This window comes from Leuciscus leuciscus (assembly GCF_965113295.1).
Source record: "Leuciscus leuciscus genome assembly, chromosome: 20".
Classification (NCBI taxonomy): Eukaryota; Metazoa; Chordata; class Actinopteri; order Cypriniformes; family Leuciscidae; genus Leuciscus; species Leuciscus leuciscus.
This window is the reverse complement of record NC_138744.1, coordinates 20,654,268-20,676,899: the sequence shown is the minus strand read 5'-3', so window position 1 is coordinate 20,676,899 and position 22,632 is coordinate 20,654,268. Positions and strand designations below refer to the sequence as shown.

The window sequence follows — 22,632 nt, the reverse complement described above, 5'->3', positions numbered from 1 at the left end:
TTCTTTCATTGTGTTTTCCCCTTTTTTAGGTGAAGAGCGGCCATGCTGAGATTACAGTTAAAATTTCAGATATCAAGCAAAAACTGAATTCAACATTAGATGATTTGGCAGCGACTCGGGCCCAATTCTACATTGCTGTCACAGTTACAGATATTTTAAGTAATCAATCATAGAACAAGACATTAAATGATTTTTGTCAAAGTTAAATAGACTTTAAAGACTATGGGCCAGATTTACTGACATTGTGGGCTAGCAAATGTAACATCTCTAGATGTTAAAGATGTTACCTGTTTTCCAGTAAAAAAAAAAAAAAAAACGTAAGTTAAAACAGATTTTTTTCCCTCTATTTTTTTCTTTTGGCTTTAAAAATCTACTGTCAGGATTTACTAAAGACATGCAGTGAAACTTTAGCGATTAAAAGTCGTGGACAGTTATTTTTGCGGCTGAACTTTCCCTTTAGGAGGAAAGTCTAGGAGTTTCCCTTTAAAACGCAATATTTATGGGAGGAGAGTCTTTAAAGGGGTCCTATTATGCCCTTTTACGAAGTCTTGATTTTGTTTTTGGGGTGTACTAGAATATGTTTTCATGCTTGATTGTTCAAAAAACATTATATTATGTTTATTATATTATTTTATATATTATTATTCACATATTTTACATACTCTCTCCTCAGTCTGGTTGAAAGTGTCGTTTTCGATTGTTCGGGAAATATCACAACTCTTCATAACCGCGCTCTACTCAGATGTAAATATTAACGATGGCTTCAATTTCAAATAATTTCAAGCCCGATTCAGACAACAGATGTTTACATCTATCATAGCAACTACATATAGCTTTTTAGAACTGTTTATAGAAAACACAACTACAAATAATAAGACATACTTACAAGTTGTGATCCATAAACAACAGATTGTCCCGACAAAATGGGAATGGCTTTGTCTTTCAGGAGAAGCTTTTGTGCATATAGCCTGCATTGTTCTCTCTTCTGGAATATGTTCTACGTAAAATGTGCAGTTCACAGACAAACGTTGAGGTTGTAATGTTCAGAAACAGTGTTAAAAATAAATTTTTACCTCTCTAAATTCGTCAGCCTTAGGACAAACTTTTTCCGGGGTGTAAAAAATAGTGACAACAACTCTTCCTCTTCTCTAAAGCAGCCCAACATGGCCTCACCCCCTTTGTTGCGTGTTCCCGGGGGCAGGGTTTATGTAAATATTAGGGTTTGTGATGTCACCAACCCGGGAAGAAGCTTGTTGTAGTCCCTACCAGCCATTTGTTGCAGTCCTTAAAAAGCAATTTCTGTAAAATCAAATGTCTCCATTTGCATTAAACTTTGAGTGTTGTGACTTTGCAGATGTTGTTTATGCTCAAACAGCAACATTACACTAACTAAAGTTAAAAAAGTGAAATCATAATCAAGGACCCCTTTAAATAAATCCTGCAATGTGATTTACCAAGGTTTGCGGTAGTCAGTTTACTGGTATTTGTAGCATTATTCAACTTTTAAATAAAACATGTCTTAATCTATTTTGCACTTGAAATGGCTGTGTCTGTGTTGTTTAATTGTCGTACTGTCATTAGATGACCCAGAGAACTTTCCACTCCCATCTGTGCTTTTATGGGATTGTAGTCTTACGGTAATTTGCCATGTTTAGTAAATCTGGCCCCGAAAATTCAAGATTAATCGAACAGACTATTGATTAAACAGAGAAACAAATGTCATTTGTCTGTATGTGCTATGTAATTTTAAGATGCCTAAAGTTCTGGAAATAGGTCAAATTTACAACATTTCTTAGTTGATGTTGACTCACTTGACCTAAAACGACTGTGCACCTCTCATAAGGTGGTGAGGTACAGGAATCAGCAGCTTTCCTTCCCATCGTTTTGAGTCCATACAATGTGGATCTGTCTCGGACAAGATCGTTCTACACTCCTAAATTTTCCTTTCAAGCGGTGGTAAAGAAAACACTTCTATTCATAATACAATGTATAGTAATGATACTGTCAGTCATTGAGGATTATGCTTGCAGTAATTCATAACGGTAGCTTTCACTTTATAATAGTAACATTTTGCAGATGATTTTGTGTTAGTATACCAGTGGTCCCTGTTTTTCACTAGGTCACAGTCCATCACCCAAATGGTTCCCCGGCTGAAGGCGTTCAAGTGAACTTAGATGTCTCAAACACCAATGAAAAGTCAATCATTATTAAAACTAATAAAGAGGGAATTGCATTTCACGCTTTCAACTTGGAAGGAACACCATCTTCCATTTCAATGCAGGTTAAACATCCAAAGAATAAATCTCTTTTAACACCTCTAAGGCCTGTTTTACACTGCTGGCAAAAGCAGTGCATTTATTTACTATTATGCATTTACTATTATGTATTCAATTTATTGTGAAACAGGCCTACTTTAAAAAAAAAATACTTTCAGTTATTGCAAAAGTATATAATACAGTACTACACTATACTGTATATTTTTGACCTATTATTTTAACAGGCAACAGTGGATGGTGTCAAGTCAACAAGAGAAATTCGCCCAGTGAAATCCGCAAAGAACAGCTTCCTGTATCTGAGTGTGACTAGTAAAGTCCTGTTATCAGAGGAGTCTCTAGATGTTACATTTTATGTCAGTGGCAATCCAGTAGATGGGCAAATATATTATATGGTAAGTAATGTATTAAAATTTCATATATTTAAAGTGAATGTTTTTATTAACCAGAGAACTCTTGAGAAATATGTGCATCTCTTTAGATTGTCAGCAGAGGCATGCTGAGAACAGCAAGCTCTGTTGCATCAGGTCCTGCAGTAAAAATATCCATCCGTATCAGCCCAGAGATGATCCCGTCCTTCAGAGTGATCGCCTTTTACTATGACACAGATGGTGACATCATTGCAGACTCAGTGTGGGTAGATGTAGAGGACAGGTGTGAGGGAAAGGTAAGCAGACACTAAAATGCTTTTAAAATATTTTTAACAGCTCACAATGTTTTAGTAACCTTATATCAAAATGATACAATACAGTAAAATATTGCCAAATGTTTACAGTTCTGCTTTCCCATCTCCTGTTTAGCTTGAGATAAAACTGAAGGGCAATCATAATTATGAGCCAGAGGATTCAGCTGAGCTTGATATTGATGTGGGAACACAGAATGCAAAAGTGGCCTTACTAGTTGTGGACAAAGCCATTTATGCCCTAGGTTCTCAAAACAAACTCACTCCAAAACAGGTGTGTTGCACTAACTAGCACCTATTCGTTTCTGAAAAATCTGATATAGATAAACCCAATATAAGATTGCCTCCATATAAGATAAACCCAAATTTGTTCTTGAGTTTTTGTTCTTTTACTGTTTCTCATTTTCCTGTTCGAAGGTGTTCACCTCCATGCAGTCGTATGATCTGGGGTGTTCGTATGGCGGTGGAGAGAATACAGCTGCTGTTTTTAATGACGCTGGTCTGGCCTTCATCTCACACTCGACCACAATCCGTTCAATGATGAGAAAAGGTGCCAAATGATACCAAACTCTTCTCTACTTCAATGCTTGAGAAATGGAAAAATGATGGACATTTTCTGTTTTATTTTCAATCTTGGCTTACCATTAAAAAAGGACAGGTACTTATTGCCTTTACATGAAAGAGTTGTTACAATGTGCAAATTATATTTTCCAATTCATTGTACTTCCAGGTTTCAGCTGCGAGTCTGGTTTTAGGCGCAACAAACGCTCTACAGATATTCAAACAGAAATGGCTAAAAAAGGTATAGTATTGTCACCTGAATATTTGATTACCTTTTGTATCAATTCTTAAAGCTCATCTGAGTCAGTTACAGTATTATTTATATATTATAGTATAAATTAATATTTTGAATTACCTTTCATTTTTATATTTTCATTTTTCATTTTATTTTTGATGGTATGTGCTTTTGTCACTTTTAAATATTGTTATTTATCTTTCTTTTATTTCATAAGATTTAAATTTGTATTAGTTTCTATTGCTTATTTTCAATTTATTGTTTTAGTCATTTTAGTGTTTCAACTTAAACTTATTAGTTGCCAACATTTCTAAATTTAATTTAGTTTTTTTAATGAAGCTTTTATTTTAATTTATTCTTTTATTTTAGATGTTTTTCAATAACCAAAAACTATTTTAATTTTTTTCGTTTTAATTATTTTGAACAATAACAACAATGATGTGAGTGTCTGAATTTTTCAAGTACCATTTATTTCTATATGGGCAAATTAAAAGTTTAATGAAAAATGACTGTACAATTTAAATTCTCTCTTTTTTAAATTATTGTTGCTATACACAGTGGCATATATGACCTGGATATGCTTATGAAGATGTGTAATTACTGTTAACTTCTCCTGCTCATCACTTTTGTCCTGTAGAGGCTGAATTTATGAAAGCAGAATTGCAGAAATGCTGTCGCCATGGTTTCACCCTGATTCCTATGAAGTTCACTTGTGAGGACAGAGCGAAAAGAGTGAGCAAAACAGAAAGCAAAGACTGTGTGGATGCCTTCCGAAAATGCTGTGAGTTTGCAACCAAGCTAAGAGACGAAAAGAGGAGAGAGGACCTGAGGAAAGGGCATGGCAGAAGTGAGTCATAAAAGTGCCATAAGGCTTTTGTAAATCAGGTGTGCCACAATCTGTGCAATGAAGACATCTGATTTTGTTTCTTACACAAATTAATATATTTTATTTAATTCCCACAGCTGCTGATTCTAATGAAGATGAGGAATTCTTTGATTTTGAAATACAATCAATTCGCAGATATTTCCCTCCAAGCTTTGAGTTTAAGCACATCGATGTGAAAGGAAAAGTAAGGTGAGTAGGTTCTCTGTCTATAAAGAAGGCATAGGCCTATATAAACGTTACATTTAAGTACATAAGACACGAGAGTATAAGGAAAAATGTGTTCACACATTTAACAATATCATACAAATAAATTAATTACAATATAAAATGTTTCCATTAAATTTTCTTTGAAAAAGTTATGATTTACAAAGGTCTTGTACAATGATGTAATTGCACCAGTTCTTTCTTCCAGACACACAATCCATTTACCCCACTCTATCACAACATGGGAGATCCAGGCTCTCAGCTTATCTCCATCCCATGGTAATTTCCCCCTTTCACTGCTATCAAATTTAATGTCAATCCACCAACAAACTAAACCTTTTATTTTTATTTCTTACAGGTTTTTGTGTGGCAGAGCCTGTTGACCTCCTTGTATTTAAGCCAGTGTTTATTTCCTTGAGGCTTCCCTATTCGGTCAAACGCTTTGAGCAACTGTCTATAGTTGTGGTGATCTTTAATTATGGAAAGATGAAAAGAGAGGTTTGTTTAAATGAAAGTTTTTTAAGAACACTGAGTGGCACTATTCACTGCACCTTACCACTTTGACAATAATGCTGGTATATACATTTTCTAGTGCATACAATTTATATATTTTTTATTTATTACAAAAAATACAATTATAAAGTAATTAATTAATTTACTAATTATAAAAGTATTATTTAATATATGAAACTGTAAGAAGTTATTTACTTCATTTTTTTTTTTCTACTTGTCCGTTAAAAAATATTCATTGGTGTAAGTCAGGTTGGTGCAGTCATATTATTATTATTATTATTATTATTTATGAAATAAAACAAAATTTAAATAATCACAACAGTATTTGTTACATTATACATTGTAAAACATTAGAAGAAAAATGATTTCTGAGATTGACATATATTGTTATTGACTTTCCTGATCAGCTTGTTGTGCAAATGAAGAAAGTGGATGGTCTTTGTTCACCTGGGTCAGCATCTTCCTCTTCCACTGTCAGAATCAGTCTGGAGAAACAGTCATCTCAAACTGTGACTTTCCCTGCTGTTCCCATGGTAACAGGCCAAATCCCTATCACCATTGCACTTTATGAACTTGAAGAAGAAGAAGAAGAAAAAACTAAAGTGGATGCCATTCAAAAGATGCTCTTGGTCATGGTAAGGGGAAGGGGAATATCAAAATACTCAAATTTATTTATTTTTTAACAATTGGAGTTCAGTGATTCTAAAATCTATCTTTTGTCTTTCTCTTCATGTCTCAGAATGAGGGAGTGGAAATGAGAGAAGAGCAGACTTATTTTATTAATCTGGCTGGTGAGATTGTTAGCTATCTTTTGATTGCCCTGTTCGCCCAGATATACACATATGGTGGCTGTGTTTTTTGACAAAGTTTGTGACATGGTAATCTCAACGTGTATAAAAACCTGAACTCTGCTCATCAGGTAGAAGTGACCAGCGCTTGTTTATTGATGGCTCTTTCCCAAACAGCACCGTTCCTGAAACGAATGTCAACCTGTTTGTCAAACTAGAAGGTCAAATTCTCAATTTCTGATATTGCTTATTTATTATTATCATTATTTATTGGTCAAGTCAAACCTAATTATATACATATCTAATTATATATCATTTCTATTTTATTTTTATCTTTTTAATGCAGAAGAAGGATTTGCCCAGTCCACTGCTGTTCAGTTACTCTCACCATCCAAAGTGGAAAATATGATCCGGGCACCGAAAGGCTGTGGAGAGCAGACTATGATCTTTATGTCTCCAACAGCTTTGTCAATCCGCTACCTGGACAAAAGTCAAAAATGGCTGGAACTGGAAGCAGGCTCCAGAGACAAAGCATTAAATTTCATTGAGCAAGGTTTACTGTATGCCCAACACAATCTCATGAAAATGTGTAACTATTTGACGTTTTAGCGGATTTGTGGCTAATTCATATGAATTCATACAATCTCATTCATACATTTTCGTATGATCTGCTTACGCCCCAGTGATGGGAGTGTATACGGGTGGGGTTAGGATGGACCTCCACGCTTACTTTTTCTGAAAGATTGTACATTTTTGTATTCATCGTACTAATTCACAGTGACGTGCACAGACACAAGGTTGGGGGGTCCGGTCAAGAGGGCCCTTCAACCGATGAGGCTCTGTGCATGTCCCTGCTAATTCATATAAAATTGGCACTTTGTAACTTCGTAGTTAGGTTTTCCTGTGAGATTAGGTTGTTATGCCACAAAAAGTGATGGTGAAAAAATAATGACAGAATTTTTGTTTTTAAGTGAATTTTCTTCAGTCAGCATCAAATATCCATCATAGCCCTGTTTGCATTAACAAACAAATTAAATATAGCATCTTTTCTTACTAAGGTCTGTGATTTAACACCGTTTTATTGCATCAGGCTGTACCCTGCTCCGACTAAATGTTTGTGGTGTCACATTTTATTCTGGCAGCTTATGAACGAATTTTAACATTCAAAAAGCCTGATGGATCCTATGGAGCTTGGCTTAACTATCCGACAAGTACATGGTAAGTTTGCATTTAAAAATATGCAAAGTCATACAAATGTTTTATGCAAATCAGCAACACTTGCCACTTGCCAGCAGTATCAGATGGCTTCTCCCTTCTCATAGGTTGACTGCGTTGGTGGTGAAAGTGTTGTCTATCGTGGCTGATCGACAGATAAAAACTATTGAACAGCGAGGAACAACAGAACGAATGATTTCACAGGAGGACATCCGCCAAGCAGTCACATATCTGATTGGAACACAGACCTCAGATGGGTCCTTCATTGATGCCAATCCAGTCATACACAGGGAAATGCAGGTCTGAACGTCTCCCATCATTTGCCAGTAAACCAAGGGGTTTTGCAAAAAGCTTTACCCTGTCAAACAACATGTCAAACATATAAATAATATAAACAGGAATTGCATTCCTGTGGTACTGCAATAAATGTGCTGATATTCAGTGTTTCTGTGTAGGGAGGTATCGGAGGAGTTGAACAAGATGCCTCTTTAACAGCTTTCATCACGATAGCCCTCAAGCATTCCCTCCCTTTCTTGGACAGAGAAAGAACCAATGTGGTAAGAAACATTAATTGTATGATTTACACTGGTACTGGTATGATTTATTACTTCATACATGTTTAAATTTGCTTTTGGTTGGTAAAAAAGCAGTTGATTTCATATTTTGTATGAAATGCAATGAAATTAAAACATTGTAAGTGAGACTTAAGTGTCCAATACTTTGTGGGGTCACTGCATTGGAAATGCATGACTCCGGCTACATTTCTGCAAAACCTGAAATGTGTTGCTCCTGGAACATTTTGCTGTTCTTTTCAAGTGTCACGCGCACAATAGTCGCGCTGTAAGCAATAAAATGTAAAAAGTGCCTGTGGGTAAATTTTTGTATCATGATATTGCATTGCTTAGCACATTTCACAGCAGTTTCAATGTTAAATGTCCAGTGACTAGCACTAAATAGTCTGTTCAATTTTCTCAGAAACAGTTAAATGCGACTGTCTAAATTTTATTACGTGGTCAATGCACATTTGTGGAGCAAAAAAGGTTAGTGCTCTATCGTGTTTGAAAATAACATACCACCTACAATGTGAATACAGTGGTCTTACACTATACCCAAATCTGTACTCGTGTTTCACGGGACTCAAGTCCTCCACATCATAACTGCAAGGCTGTACCAGGTGGGCTACCAAGTATGTTTACTGCAAAGTTATAAGCCTACACATGGAGCTGGTTATGTGATGCAAACGTCAAAACGCATCGCTTTATAAATCATGCACTATGGTAAGTGTAGCTATCTATTGTGCAAGGAACCGGTTATCTTTATTTCTAATAATTTGCCCCTGTCATCATAATTGGTGTAAAAAGGAGCAACAGTTGTTGGTGTTTTACTGCCTCTAGTGTTCATTTCATCTGGAAACTGCAGTGTAATGTGTGTGTAGGTACGTTTTTTTTATTTTTTTTTTTAAATGTCATTTAGAGTTACATATTTCCTATTAGCTTGGATTGACAGAAAGCCTGTTAGAGACACTAATGAAAGAATACAATGTTTTAATAAATAAAGGAAACCAAATACTATCTTTTAATGCTCACTAGGAGAACAGCATCTCTCGTGCCACCGACTTCCTCCTTAAACGGGTTGATGATCTTAAAAGACCTTATGCGCTATCCATTACTGCGTACTGTTTGTCTACCTGCCTCGCTGACCGAACTCAAGCAATGTCAGCATGGAGAAAACTGAGAAGTCTTGCAAAACCAGGTATCATACCAAGTGTTGACTTGTTTATGGAAGTGATCATGACTTTAATCATTTATTTTAGTCATTCATGTATTTCTGCAAATTCTTTCCTCTCACATGCTCAACTGAACCGGTAAGTGGGAGAGTGTCTTGTGTGGCAAGATTATGACCATATGCGACTGGTAAATGAGGCTAAAAGTTCCCGTGTGCCCCCTGGAATGGCATTAACAGTAGAGACCACCGCATACGCTCTCATGACTGCACTAGAACAGAATGACTTAATAACAGCACATGCTGCCGCATGCTTCTTGTCTTCTCAAGAGAACTATGAAGGAGGATTCAAATCAACACAGGTGAGCCTAATGATACTAGATGAAACTGTATGTATGTTACTCTAATTCCAAGTTTTTCGAAGAAGGAATTATAAAATGACAGCACTATTTTATACCATTCAAATACACTTTAGGATACTATCATGGCTTTGGAAGCCCTCTCAGAGTATGCACTGAATATACCAGAAACCCCCATCACTACAGTCATTGCACAGTTCACCGTTCCAGGAAGGTCTGAGATGGAGAGGCTGCAGTTGGACAAAAATGAAAAGAAAGTGGAAACAGAATTAAAGGTAAACAGTCTGAACCTTTAGCTGACTAATAAAGAAAGATCAGCTATTGCTGCTTAAAATCTTTAATATAAAACCCCCCATTTCATAATAATATAGACATTTCAAATTGAATGTCAGAACTGTGCATAGTGCGGCAATTTTAAAACATAAATAAATGTATTATATATATTAGATATGACAGGCTCACTTAATGGGAAATCGTGTGAAATAGAAATAAGTCATTATTATTATTTTTAATGAAAAATAATTAATGTTGGTTCAATGTTGTGGGTAACAGTGTAATAGGGACAGGGACCCAAAACACTGACATAAATTTAACAAAATGGCTAAGGAGAATGGCAGATTTAATTCAAAGTTCTGTCCTAAATCCAAAATACTGTTGCATGACATACTCATATACCTACAAGAATGGGGGTGTATATTCAAAAGAGGATATTGAGGAGATAATTTGGCCTGTAGTACTCCAGGTGTCACAGTAAGTTCACATGTTTTTATAAACATAGTTTCACTATGACTTGCAGTTATCTTAGTTTTCTGTTATTTTTTTCATTCTGACCTGTTTATCATGGTATAATTTTTGTCTTTCCAGAGACTAGTAGGAAGAGGAATACATATAAGCCTTTCAGGTGAAGGAAAGGCTAAAATGAAAGTAAGCAGTAATGAAAAATAAAAATATTTCCATATTGTGTATATACTGTATATATATTTCCCTTTTGAATGGAAATCAAATACTGCGTCATGGCTTTGATGCTATGGGAATGAATCTCCATGACCGGTGTCTTCAGGAAGTCGCTTGTCTGTTTGCATTTGTGTGATATTGTTTGTCATATTGTTTGTCTCATTCTGTGTTTTAGACAGTATGGCCACCAGAAAGATAAGATAAGGAGCTGTGCATTGCCGTGCTCCCACTTTAGTATGGGGGATGACATGCATAATTTGTATTATGTGTTTGGGGGATGAGCACGCTCAGTCAGCCCTCGAAAAGGCTGACTTTCCTCTTTGTGAGTGTTTCAAGATAAAAGAAGCTCCGCTCCTACCTGGTTCTGTTCTCAAGCGATCAGAGACAGGCATTTGCGGTTCGGGTCCTGTGTTTGCTGAGGCGCCATGGCGGCTTTGATTATGGGGATCGCAAATGAGTTGGCAGAGGTAGAACTTGAGAAGCTTTGATCATAGGGATCACAATTGAGATGGCAGAGGCGGAACTTGAGACAAGTGTTCTCCTATCTCTTGTTCTCTCTACCGACTCTGAAAGCAACCTTGCAGTTCGGATCATGCGTTTGCTGAGGTGGATTACACTCGCAGTTTGAGGCGAGAACAGACGGGTGTCCCCCTTTCTCTCTCCAGCTGTGTGCAACCAGAGGGAGAGGTGTCTCACACCACAATACAATGGGTGCTCACTCTTCCTAGATGGACTCAAGGAGCTTTCTTGCTATCCCGCCACATTCCGTGTTTCTGGAAGAAGCCTTGCTCCTGCAAGAATCTGCCCAGTGAAGGCAGAACCCACCCCTCTTCGGAGGATATTTTGGCACAAGTAGGTTGTTAGGGCTGCCTGACCCTCTCGAAAATAATAGGCATTTCCTTTTAACTAGTCCCCTCTTTATTACTTTCAATTGTTTCTGCCAGCAAGCTGTTTCAGTGCACTGAAAGGGGGCAGGGGGTTATGACCAGTTTTGGATTTAGCACTGGAAGTATCTTAGATTCGCTTTTGGAGGCAATGCGTACCAACATGGAGGGTACCAACCTTTAGGAGATGTAAATCCCCACCACATATGGTGATTCGGGGACAGCAATTTCCAGTGGGTTTTCTCTGCTCAGCAGTGCTGCCAGAGTGTGGTGTTCGCCTCACTTTTCAGAGAATATTGGGACATGTAAGTTTGAAAATTGTCTTTTCAATCAGACCTATGGTTGCATAGGTCTGCTGTTCCATGCCAGTGAGCTGTTCAGGGCACTGAATTGAGCAGTTCTCTCTCTTATCTCATACCCTAACCCAATGGCGTTCAGTGGCCTGAGGGCAAGACCGGGTTTTGGTACCCATCCCTACCAGACTGGATTACATTCATCCTCAAGGGGGCTGACTGTATTCATTATAAACATTTCTCCATAAGGCTTACCACTCCTGCCTGGCTCTCTTCTCGAGGTATGGGAGTCAGCAAGGGGTCTGTGGTCACCATTCGCCCCATCTTCAGTCACAAGTGAATACTCCCATTGGTTAGTTTTGGCGGTCCCTGCCCTAAAGTTTGCAGCTTTAGGGCCTCGAAGATGTTTGTGCAAGGGCAAGATGTTAGTGCAGCTGGTCCTCTCCACACACATTCATAAGATTTTAAATTCTGGACAAGGATTTAACCATGGGATCACAGGTCCTTCTGGGTTGATCCAGTAATTCTGTTTCACAGCCTTGATGGGCAGGCATCTTCCCTCAGTGTGGCAGCATTGCTATTGATGTTACCATAGCGCCACAATGCAGCGTCTGGTTTATGTGTATGTGTGTGTGTATATATATACTGTATACTGTTATTTGTAATATTTGTCATTTGTAATATTATTTCAAATATTGCTGTAACTTAAATGCTGACCCCAAACTTTTGAACGGTAGTATAGAGGTATTGAGGTAATACATACATATATTTTGTTTTGCTACTGTAGGTGGCAAAGGCTTATTATGCTCTTAAGGAAGAATCCAACTGTGCTGATTTGTCAATAAATGTGACCGTAGAGGGAAAGGTGGAATACACAAGTGAGTTATATTAACTTTATTGATATATTTATATCTAATTTATGCAGATTATTAGGTATAATATACACATATTATCTCACTGTGTAATAACTTTGTAATTATTCTTACAATTTTTATTTATTTTATGAATTTTTTTTAGCTGAAGTAAAACAAACTTTCAATTACTATGAGGACTATGAACAGGAAGAAGTGAGGAAGGAGGAGGAAGATCTCCCCCATTCTGGCATTGAGTGGTTTGATGCTCGCAGCAGACAAAGAAGAGACACCACTCAAAACACGCAAAATGAGGTGGTCTATACGGTGTGTGTCAGGTGAGAAAAAAAGTATTCTGACAAACATCAATCGTAGCAATCATAATCTGCTGTTTTGAAGGATATTATCATAATCTTGTTATAATCATAAACTATAGTATATCATCACCTGTCTTCTCTCACAGGCACACACAGGGGAGGAACCTCTCTGGAATGGCCATTGCTGACATTACTCTACTTAGTGGCTTTGATGCAATCAATACAGATCTGGAAAAGGTTAACACTAATCTTATTTAATAACTTTTGAATTTATGTGGCATTTTGAAATTATTTTGATTAATTAAAAAAAAATTTTTTTCATTTTTAGCATGCTTTTCCTTTAAAATATTTTATTTACTTTTTATTTTTTGTACACTTTTATATTTTAAAATATATATTTAAAAAAAAATGTTTATATAGAATTGTATACACTGATGAGCCAAAACATTATGACCAGTCACAGATGAAGTGAATTTTGTTGATCATCTCCTAACAAGACCACATAAAGTATTAAGGTCTGGGTAGATTAGATGGTAAGAAAACAATCAATTTTCAGGAGAAATGGGCAGTAATAAAGATCTGAGCAAATTTGACAAGGGCCAAATTGTTATGGCAAGGTGACTAGTTCAGAGTATCTGAAACACAAGGGTAACGAAGGGCACATGAGTGTCAGAACTGAACCGTGGAGCAGTGGAAGAAGGTTGTTTGGTCCGATGAGTCCCGTTTTATTCTACATCATGTGGATGGCTGTGTTCGTGTGCGCCGTTTACATGGGAAAGTGATGACACCAGGATGCACTGTGGGATGACAACAAGCCGGTGGAAGTAAAGTGATGCCTTGGGCAATGTTCTGCTGGGAAACCCTGGGTCCGGCCATTCATGTGGACTTAAAATTGATATGTGCCACCTACCTAAATATTGTTGCAGAACAAGTATACCCCTTCCTGAAAATGGTGGAAGTGGCCTCTTTCAGCAGGATAATGAACCCTGCCACACTGCACACATTGTTCAGGAATTGTTTGAGGAACATGATGAAGAGTTCAATGTGTTGTCCTGGCCTCCAAATTCCCCAGATCTCAATCCAGTTGAGCATCTGTGGGAGGTGCTGGACCAACAAGTTCGATCCACAGCGGCTCCACCTCACAACCTACACTATTTGAAGGATCTGGTGCTAATGTCTTGGTGCCATATACCACAGGACACCTTCAGTGGTCTTGTAGAGTCCATGCCTCGGTGGGTCAGAACCGTTTTGCCAGCACGTGGAGGACCAACAGCATTTTAGGCTGGGGTGGTCATAATGTATTTGCTCATCAGTGTATGCATATATCTATGAAACTCTATGGCCACATACACACTGCAACTAAATTCGATTGTCAATTCACCTTTTAGTGCTTAATCCTGTTCTGTACATATGCAGTTCAGTCATTTGTGAGAGTAACAAACGCATTCTACAACCGAATGAACTCCCGAAAAATCCAGGTAGTGACAACCGCATGTACAAAAATTATACGCAGTGTGTACAGAACCGAACTGAACAACTAAGCTGTCAACGTGCATCAGAAATGTTTCTCTCTTCTTTATGTGCGGTGCAATAAATCACTGGAAAAACTGTACGAACCTTGACTCATTCGTGTTGCTAGATCTTGCTAGAAACAGCAAGCAAAACAAGCCCACAGTAATCCAAAATAAATCCAAATGCTTTATGCTGAAAATAAGATCAAAATATATGCACCTGCTGACTTTAATAACTCCGTAAACTTGATCGCTTTATGAGCCAAGCTTAAACAACAAGCCTAAAACGCTTAAAATAAGTGGACATGGCAACACTGAGAGAGTGCGCTCTGTGAAGCAGCCTTTCCAAGCATAAGCAAATCACGACGCCTCCATCGACTTTGCCTTAGTCTAGTTCCTGTTTAGTTTAGAGGCCAGAACGTTGCTTTGGTTACAACGCAGAGTCGCGTCGCCAGGATGATTTAATGCTGGGTACACACCAAAAGATAATCAGGCTGATTTTGGGCCGATTTCCCCCCTTCCGACAATCCTAGCTATGTCCCGATTATCTTGATGGTTCTACAGATTATCTTATCAGATTTTCCTATGGTGTGAGGTGTGTTAAGAGTGTCCGAACCTGCTCGGAAGAACGTCGGAGCCGCCCCAATCACGAATCATAAATATTCAACATGTTTAATATTTACGATCAGAAATCCTGATGTGTGGGGGGAACCCCGAGGACAAACGCGCGCACGTTCTGGAGATTATCACGTGAAACAAAACAATATCCAATCAGAAAGCGAGATGATGGAAGACACAGTCATTCTCACACACACACACACACTTGCAGGAAGCTGAGTGTTAAGGGTTCAGTGAGGTTCTATAGAGGGATTAAATAACTTTTTCTAAAGAGACAATAAATCCAATAAAGAATAAATAAAGACAATAAAGAATAAATATATTTCATGTGAATTTTCTGTGAAAATCATTCCAAACACTATCATCGCAATTTCTTCCTGCATATCATCCGCAATGCTTATTCTGAAGTCTCATGAGATTTTGCGAGATTTCCAGTGTTTACAGTCGAGACTCTGGTTGAAAATCTGTTCGTGTGTGGTGTGCTGTCTTTGTCACATCATGGCACACCACACACTATAGGAGCAAATCGCTTAAATCTAGGATTTTTTGTCCTCATGTTTGTGGTCTATCACATTTTGAAAATCTTATAAGATGTAAAAAATCTTTTGGTGTGTACCCAGCATAAGGAAAATGCTCCTAAAATTAATTACATTTTATTATTAACAATAACTTTGAATAGAACTGAAAATAATTAAAATAAACACTGAATAAATACTCCATCTGTCACCTGACCCACGTACATGCTGTGTCATTGACGCAGCCATTTGATTGACGAGAACATTCGCTTCACCGGCCTCTCTCAGCTCCCTTGATTGCATGTAAGGCTGGGTACTCACCAAAAGATTTTTTACACCTTATAAGATTTTCAAAATGTGATAGACCACAAACATGGGGACGAAAAATCCTAGATTTAACCGTTTTGCTCCTATAGTGTGTGTTGTGCCATGATGTGACAAAGACAGCACACCACACACGAACAGATTTTCAACCACAGTCTCGACTGTGAACACTGGAAATCTCACAAAATCTCGCGAGACTTCAGAATAAGCATGGCGGACGATATGCAGGAAGAAACTGGGATGATAGTGTTTGGAATGATTTTCACAGAACACGTTGTATAAACATTCGTCCTGTTGCCACAAATCAACAAGCTGATCCTCCATCTCTGCTCTCCACATCAATTTCACTTTGTGCTGCACCATGACTGCGTTTGTTATGCTTCCGTCTTCCATCATCTCGCTTTCTGATTGGATATTGTTTCATTTCACGTGATAATCTCGAGAGCGTGCGCGCGTTTGTCCTCGGGGTTCCCCCCACACATCAGGATTTCTGATCGTAAATATTCAACATGTTGAATATTTACGATTCGCGATCGAAGCGGCTCCGACATTCTTCCGAGCAGGTTCGGACACTCTCAACACACCTCACACCAAGGGAAAATCTGATAAGATAATCTGTAGAACCATCAAGATAATCGAGACATAGCTAGGATTGTCGGAAGGGGGGAAATCGGCCCAAAATCAGCCCGATTATCTTTTGGTGTGTACCCAGCATAAATGGTTGTATATATGGGTTGCGTCAATATTATTTATTTATTTTTAAGTGTCGCTCTTAAAAAAGTTTGAAAACCACTGCATTACTGCACAAGATGCTGATCCTGCAGCTAATGAGTCTGGTTCAGTTTTTGCTGTAGGCTAGTCCTGCAGCGCACCATTCAGAGTTCCGCTGAAACCCTCCACCTCCCCAAACGCCACCTGCCTAGATTTATGTATTTCTATTCATTCAGAAGCAGCATATCATACAAGCTCACAGCCGCTTGTCTATTTGATGGCAGTAGCAAGTCCATACTTGTTTAACAGCATCAGTAGCAGCGTAGCAGATTTAGTCCACTAAAGCCCGGGACACACCACTCTCGTCGGCTGCGTCTCGGCCAAAACGCTGCGCTTGAACACACTAAAAGGACTAAAGCTGTCTGTCAACTAGCATGTGCTTTCTGCGCCTGCATGCAAATAGATATCTGTCTAGGCCTATATCAGCAGATATCAATAGTCTATTTTCGTCATTCAAAAAGGGAAACCGAAACTAGGACTGCAGATATACAAACCATAAACAAAGCAGAGCTTGCTTACCATTTTTAATATCAATGTAAATGAGCTCAAATTAGCTCAAGGGAAATATGAATAATTAATTATAACTTGTTATAATTGTTATGAAACTGCTCCGAGAAACGAAGGTTGAGGATCCAAAAGCAGTATTTATTAAAAGGGTAATCCACAATTGTAATCCACATCCATGCAAAGGTCATACACAAATAAACAATGACTGAGATAAGGGCAGAGGTAAACTGGGAAATCCAAAAGGCCAAAAAAACAAACAAAAAAAAACCCTTTGGAAAAACCAGGATACAAGGCTCAGAGATGCAGTACCAACAGACATGCAAGATCTACCAAGGAGTGACTGATAAACCAGGCTTTATATAGGCAGGGATAGCGAGATGATGCAACAGCTGAATGCAATCATGGATGATCAGACTGGGCAGTGAATTATGGGTAATGAAGTCCTTGAGGGAGTATAAATAGTCTGGGGTAGAGTGCCCTCTGGTGGCAATCACGGGCACTCTAACTGGTGACTGTGACAATAATTAACTATAAATATTTGGATCACTTAATATAATTACCTTAATGTAGAAGAATTAATATTTCCAATCAATTAACCTGTTTGTCCAGCAAACACTGAGTGTTAATTGTTCATTAGGGACAGCATGCTTATGAGCAAAACAACCATCAACGTTGAGTGTGATACACACAAGACTTTATTAACTACATTAAACGCTTAAACTAATCTAACATACACACACATACATAAAGTTTACCAAGGGATAGAGAGCTGAAGCAGATTACAGGAAAGCGAGAAATTATAGTATTATTTGAAATTCAGCAGATCAGCAGCCTTGAGCAAACCATCAGTTTTTAATTCTAACACACCCTTTAAAAGCTGCCCAATGTTCAAAAACGGCACAACATTGCGCAACGGCCGACCGTCTGCTTGGTGTGTCCTGGCCTTTAGATCAAAATCCATTAACATTGCCATTCATTATAAAAATATTTATATTCATTTTAAAACTATTTTGAGAGTTGTCGTGATTGAAATAATCATTGAAAATGTGTAATTCCCGTCTTTATCCTATGTTTTAACATTTATTTGTCTGTATCTTATGATGGACTTAGTGGTCTGCATTTTGCTTTCTTCTGTTGTTTAAATTTTTCTCTTATTTTCTGTAACATTCTCTCCAACAGCTGAAAGACCTGGTTGACAGATATATTTCTCACTATGAGCTCACACGTGGAAGAGTGCTGTTGTACTTCAATGAGGTGACTTGAGCACAAACACACAGTCATAGTTAATCATATCTCCCTATTATATAGAAAAATTCAAACTTGTCTCTCTCACCCCTCAGATTGATGAAGGTGAGACCTGTATAGCATTCGGAGCTAAGCAAAGTGTGCCCATTGGATTAGTTCAACCAGCTCCTGCTACATTTTATGATTACTATGAACCAGGCAAGCTATTCCTATATTTCAATTGAAATGTATTTTACAGAACCATAACAATTACACTTGTTGTTGATGTCACTTTTGAGACATATTTTTTTATATATAGATATTGAATAAGGGGGCATAATATAAAAAATGTCAATCTGAGGAATCAAACAGATGAGTAATAAAGGGTAAGTAATAAGTATGCAGGCATGAGATATTACGAGATAAGGGTGTGAAACATTGGAGGGAAGCGATCCAAGATCGCAGAGATCTTGTAAGTATGTATACAAGTAAGTATGACAGGTAAATCGAGTCTTTTCAAATACTAGGAATCACAGAATTGAGAATAGCAATCATCCATTCATCCATACATATTCGTCCAAAAAACAGGGAAACATGTCAATTTAGCTCAAATGGTATTATTTATTAATTTATAGGGAATTTTGAACAGGCCATAACTATCAACTCTGTAGCGGATCATTATATCCAAACTATAGAGAAACTACGGTGACCCAGTAGTGCAAAACACAACAAAATTTAAAGAGCAAACAAAAGTTAACAGCACAACTAAATCAAGCCACAACACTACGAAAACAAGCCACAACACAATGAAATCAAGCCACAACATAACAAAATCAAACCACAACACAACAGAAATGCTCCCGACCACTAGGGGGCTCTCAGAGTGCAATAAAGTTAGTTTTTTCTTGCCACTGTTCTATAGAGTCGACAGTCTTACAAATATATCAATACCACAAAGTCTTATAAATATATCAATACCACGAAGTCTTACAAATATATCAATACCACGATTAGTTTTAACAGTATGTAACCACTGTATACCGAAATTAAATGTTAATTCAAAGGGCCCTATCATACACCCGGCGCAATGCAGGTAGTTTTTTGCTAGTTTCAGCCTGACGCAGTTATCATTTTCACGTCCTGTGCCACGTTGTTTAAATAGCAAATGCATTTGCGCCCATCTGTGCGCCCATGGGCGTGCTGGTCTGAAAACGAGGTGTGTCCAGGCGCATTGATGGCACGTTGCTATTTTGAGGCAACTGAAATAGACTGCGCCATTGACCAACTGAAACCTGGTCTAAAGTCAAGTCAAGTATATTTGTATAGCGCTTTTCACAATACCGATTGTATCAAAGCAGCTTCACAGTATTAAATTAAAATAATACAACAAAGTTTGTTTCAAGAGGAATGTATTGATTGATAAAATTAAATTAAATATCCCCAAAATATCCCCAACTGAGCAAGCCAAAGGCAACAGTGGCAAGGAACCGAAAAACTCCTTCAAGTGACCTAATGGTGTCCTAAAACTCCATCAGGTGACCTAATGGAGAAAAAAAAAACCTTGGGAGAACCCAGGCTCAGTCGGGGCCAGTTCTCCTCTGGCATTTATGAGCTAGAGGCCGGATTGTAGTTTGAACTGTAAGATTATATGAATGCCTGGCTGAAGAGATGCGACTTTAATCTAGTTTTAAACTAAAGTCAATGGCACAATATTTGTTTTTGTTATTTAAAGAGCACGTTAGTAATGTTCGCCTATAGGCGGGTCCACAATGCGCGTACACTCTGCTTATTAAACACACAGGGATGCGCAGCAGCACACAAACATGGCAAATATTAAAAATAAAAGGATCACAATGTAAAAGATTATTATTGTGATATTATTGTGATTAGATATGGTGGAATCCGGCTTGTCCCGTAGATAGTCTGCTCATGCGCTTTAACCTCGCGCACGAGCTGATCCGTTTGCGCTCTGGAGACGCGTTCGTTCTTTCCACTATCAAATTCCGTCATGTAAATTGCGACTCCGCCATGGCGCGAGAGCAACTGGCATTTAAAGGGAATGGGAGATGAGACTCTGATTGGTTTATTGCACGTAAGCCCAAAACACATCGAGGATAGAGACAACCCTTTTAGACCATGCGCCTGGCTCGCGTTTTTAAACTAGCAAAAGTGTATTCAAACACGCCCTAACTGCACTTGCACCATACGCTTTAGACCATGCGCTAAGATGGTTAAAATAGGGCCAAAATCACCTACGTGCATTATTGTTGTGGCTTGATTTCATTGTGTTGTGGCTTGTTTCCGGTGTGTTGTGGCTTATTTTCGTTTTGTTGTGGCTTGATTTTGTTGTGTTGTAAACTTATGTTTGCTTTTTAAATTTCATGGGTTGTGCACTACTGGGTTACCGTAAAAAAACACAATTAATAAGAACAGTAACAAGATCAGAAGTTTAAAACATTAAATTCGTTAGCACATAACACAGGAACACTTCTCTTTAAAATAAAAACAAGACTTTATTGATTATTCTCACACATAAAACTAATATCTGACACATAAACAAATGCACACACACATTCACATGAGTTGCAGAAACAAAGAAAGTGATGAAAGAATGAGTTTTAAGAGAGGGACATTATAAAATCCCAAGTTTCTATCAACATATGCACATTATAAGACCTGACCTGAATGAACCATAAATTATTAAATTAACCCTTCTATCGTTTCTTATGCAGGGTTATTAAATTTTATATCAATGTACCAGTTCAGCTAGGATCTGGAGGTATTACTTGCTTTTGTTGTTTATGTCTTTAATGGGGATTCCCTTCGTAGTTGTCCTTTGCTGAAAAATACATTCCCAGGTTTGTTGATTCGCTGGAGGGATTCTTGCATCTGGAGTGAGGTCTTGGGAAGCCAATCACATTCTGGTGCATTGGTGGATGAATGAAACAGAATTGTGGCTGAAGTTTGAAGTTTGAGGAGGGCAAAGACTATAGGGTTGTTGACTGAAGCTTTGTGGATGCTTTGCCAAAACTTTACCTAGAAAGCGAGACTCTCAGTGGAAAAGAAAATAACTTAAGTAAATTAAGTAGTTAGATGACTTGCATAATGCTTTTCAGTGTTAACCTCCGTCTTAAAGGAACACTCCACCGTTTTTTGAAATAGGGCTTATTCACCTTCTTTCCCACATTTAGATAGGTGGGCAAATGCATTTTTGTCTCAGTGCATGCATTGTTTTAGTTTGACAGGGTTGGCGTGAGCTTAGCTTAGCATAATGAATGGAATCCTTTGTTGCCAGCTAGCATGTCCTGAATAAAAGTGATATAAAAAAAAAAAAAAAAAAAACTAATTACTTCTTGTGGCCTGTGTATTCACAACAAGCACAAATAGCGATGCAGATTAACACTAGGCGATTTCCTAGGCAGATATTGACTTATATATTAAGGACTATATTAGGGGGAAGCACAGGCGAAGCACTGCTACTTGGGCGTGATATCTGCGCCCAAGTAGCAGTGCTTCGCCTGTGCTTCCCCCTAATATAGTCCCAAGTCAAAATCTGCATAGGAAATCGCCTAGTGTTAATCTGCATCGCTATTTGTACTTGTTGTGAATACGCGGGCCACAAGAAGTAATTAGGTGGGTTTTTTTTTTTTTATATCACTTTTACTCAGGACATGCTAGCTGGCAACAAAGGATTCCATTCATTATGCTAAGCTAAGCTAGCGCCAACCCTGTCAAACTAAAACAATGCATGCACTGAGACAAAAATGCATTTGCCCACCTATCTAAATGTAGGAAAGAAGGTGAATAAGCCCTATTTCAAAAAACGGTGGAGTGTTCCTTTAACACATTTTCAGGTCTCCCCATATCTGATCTCAACTCTGTCTCGCCGCCTCGTATAATTCTTTGTTTGTGTCCTGAGTGTTTGTCCAAGCCTTCGGATGAATTCTGACCAATAAGGTATCGTCTTTGGTTCATGGTGTGACTATTTCTACTCCTCTCACATAAATTGCGTTATCTGATTTGTCACATGGTCTCTTAACTTTCCCGCTCTAGCAGGGGATCATTTAAACAAGTATTTTATAATGAGAGTGCAATACATTTTACACAGATTTGATCCATGCCATAATTAAAGAAATAAGAAATAATTTACACACCTAGTAAACAAGACACGTTTCCAATAAACCATTCAATCGTTATTACACTTGTCACTGATGTAAATATCAATCCCCATCGTTTTCACAGACAGGAGATGTTCTGTGCTGTACAGCGCCCCCAAGAGGAGCAACATGGTTTCTCTCCTGTGCTCAGATGATGTGTGCCAATGTGCAGAAAGTAGGTTCTTAGTTATCCATTATCAATTTAAACAAACATAAGACCATTTTAAAACCAGCATATAACTAATCTGATGATTTATTGTAGAATCGG

General features: G+C 37.9%; 1 protein-coding gene across 1 annotated transcript in view; it reads left to right on the top strand.

Moving 5' to 3' along the window:
* LOC309483883 (complement C4-like) overlaps window positions 1-22,632 on the top strand; it is a 39,128-nt gene that overhangs the window by 5,765 nt on the left and 10,731 nt on the right. Inside the window, exons 9-37 of the mRNA XM_082149958.1 lie at window positions 30-159; window positions 1,844-1,956; window positions 2,120-2,281; window positions 2,501-2,668; window positions 2,755-2,940; window positions 3,074-3,229; window positions 3,373-3,505; window positions 3,686-3,757; window positions 4,389-4,598; window positions 4,715-4,826; window positions 5,050-5,120; window positions 5,200-5,339; window positions 5,762-5,989; window positions 6,094-6,145; window positions 6,274-6,363; window positions 6,489-6,695; window positions 7,285-7,360; window positions 7,465-7,657; window positions 7,813-7,914; window positions 8,947-9,109; window positions 9,227-9,441; window positions 9,555-9,713; window positions 10,303-10,362; window positions 12,357-12,447; window positions 12,587-12,758; window positions 12,884-12,974; window positions 18,163-18,237; window positions 18,324-18,426; window positions 22,450-22,539. Of these exons, the coding sequence (XP_082006084.1) occupies window positions 30-159; window positions 1,844-1,956; window positions 2,120-2,281; window positions 2,501-2,668; window positions 2,755-2,940; window positions 3,074-3,229; window positions 3,373-3,505; window positions 3,686-3,757; window positions 4,389-4,598; window positions 4,715-4,826; window positions 5,050-5,120; window positions 5,200-5,339; window positions 5,762-5,989; window positions 6,094-6,145; window positions 6,274-6,363; window positions 6,489-6,695; window positions 7,285-7,360; window positions 7,465-7,657; window positions 7,813-7,914; window positions 8,947-9,109; window positions 9,227-9,441; window positions 9,555-9,713; window positions 10,303-10,362; window positions 12,357-12,447; window positions 12,587-12,758; window positions 12,884-12,974; window positions 18,163-18,237; window positions 18,324-18,426; window positions 22,450-22,539 (3,820 nt within the window). The remainder of the gene's footprint in view (window positions 1-29; window positions 160-1,843; window positions 1,957-2,119; window positions 2,282-2,500; window positions 2,669-2,754; window positions 2,941-3,073; window positions 3,230-3,372; window positions 3,506-3,685; window positions 3,758-4,388; window positions 4,599-4,714; window positions 4,827-5,049; window positions 5,121-5,199; window positions 5,340-5,761; window positions 5,990-6,093; window positions 6,146-6,273; window positions 6,364-6,488; window positions 6,696-7,284; window positions 7,361-7,464; window positions 7,658-7,812; window positions 7,915-8,946; window positions 9,110-9,226; window positions 9,442-9,554; window positions 9,714-10,302; window positions 10,363-12,356; window positions 12,448-12,586; window positions 12,759-12,883; window positions 12,975-18,162; window positions 18,238-18,323; window positions 18,427-22,449; window positions 22,540-22,632) is intronic.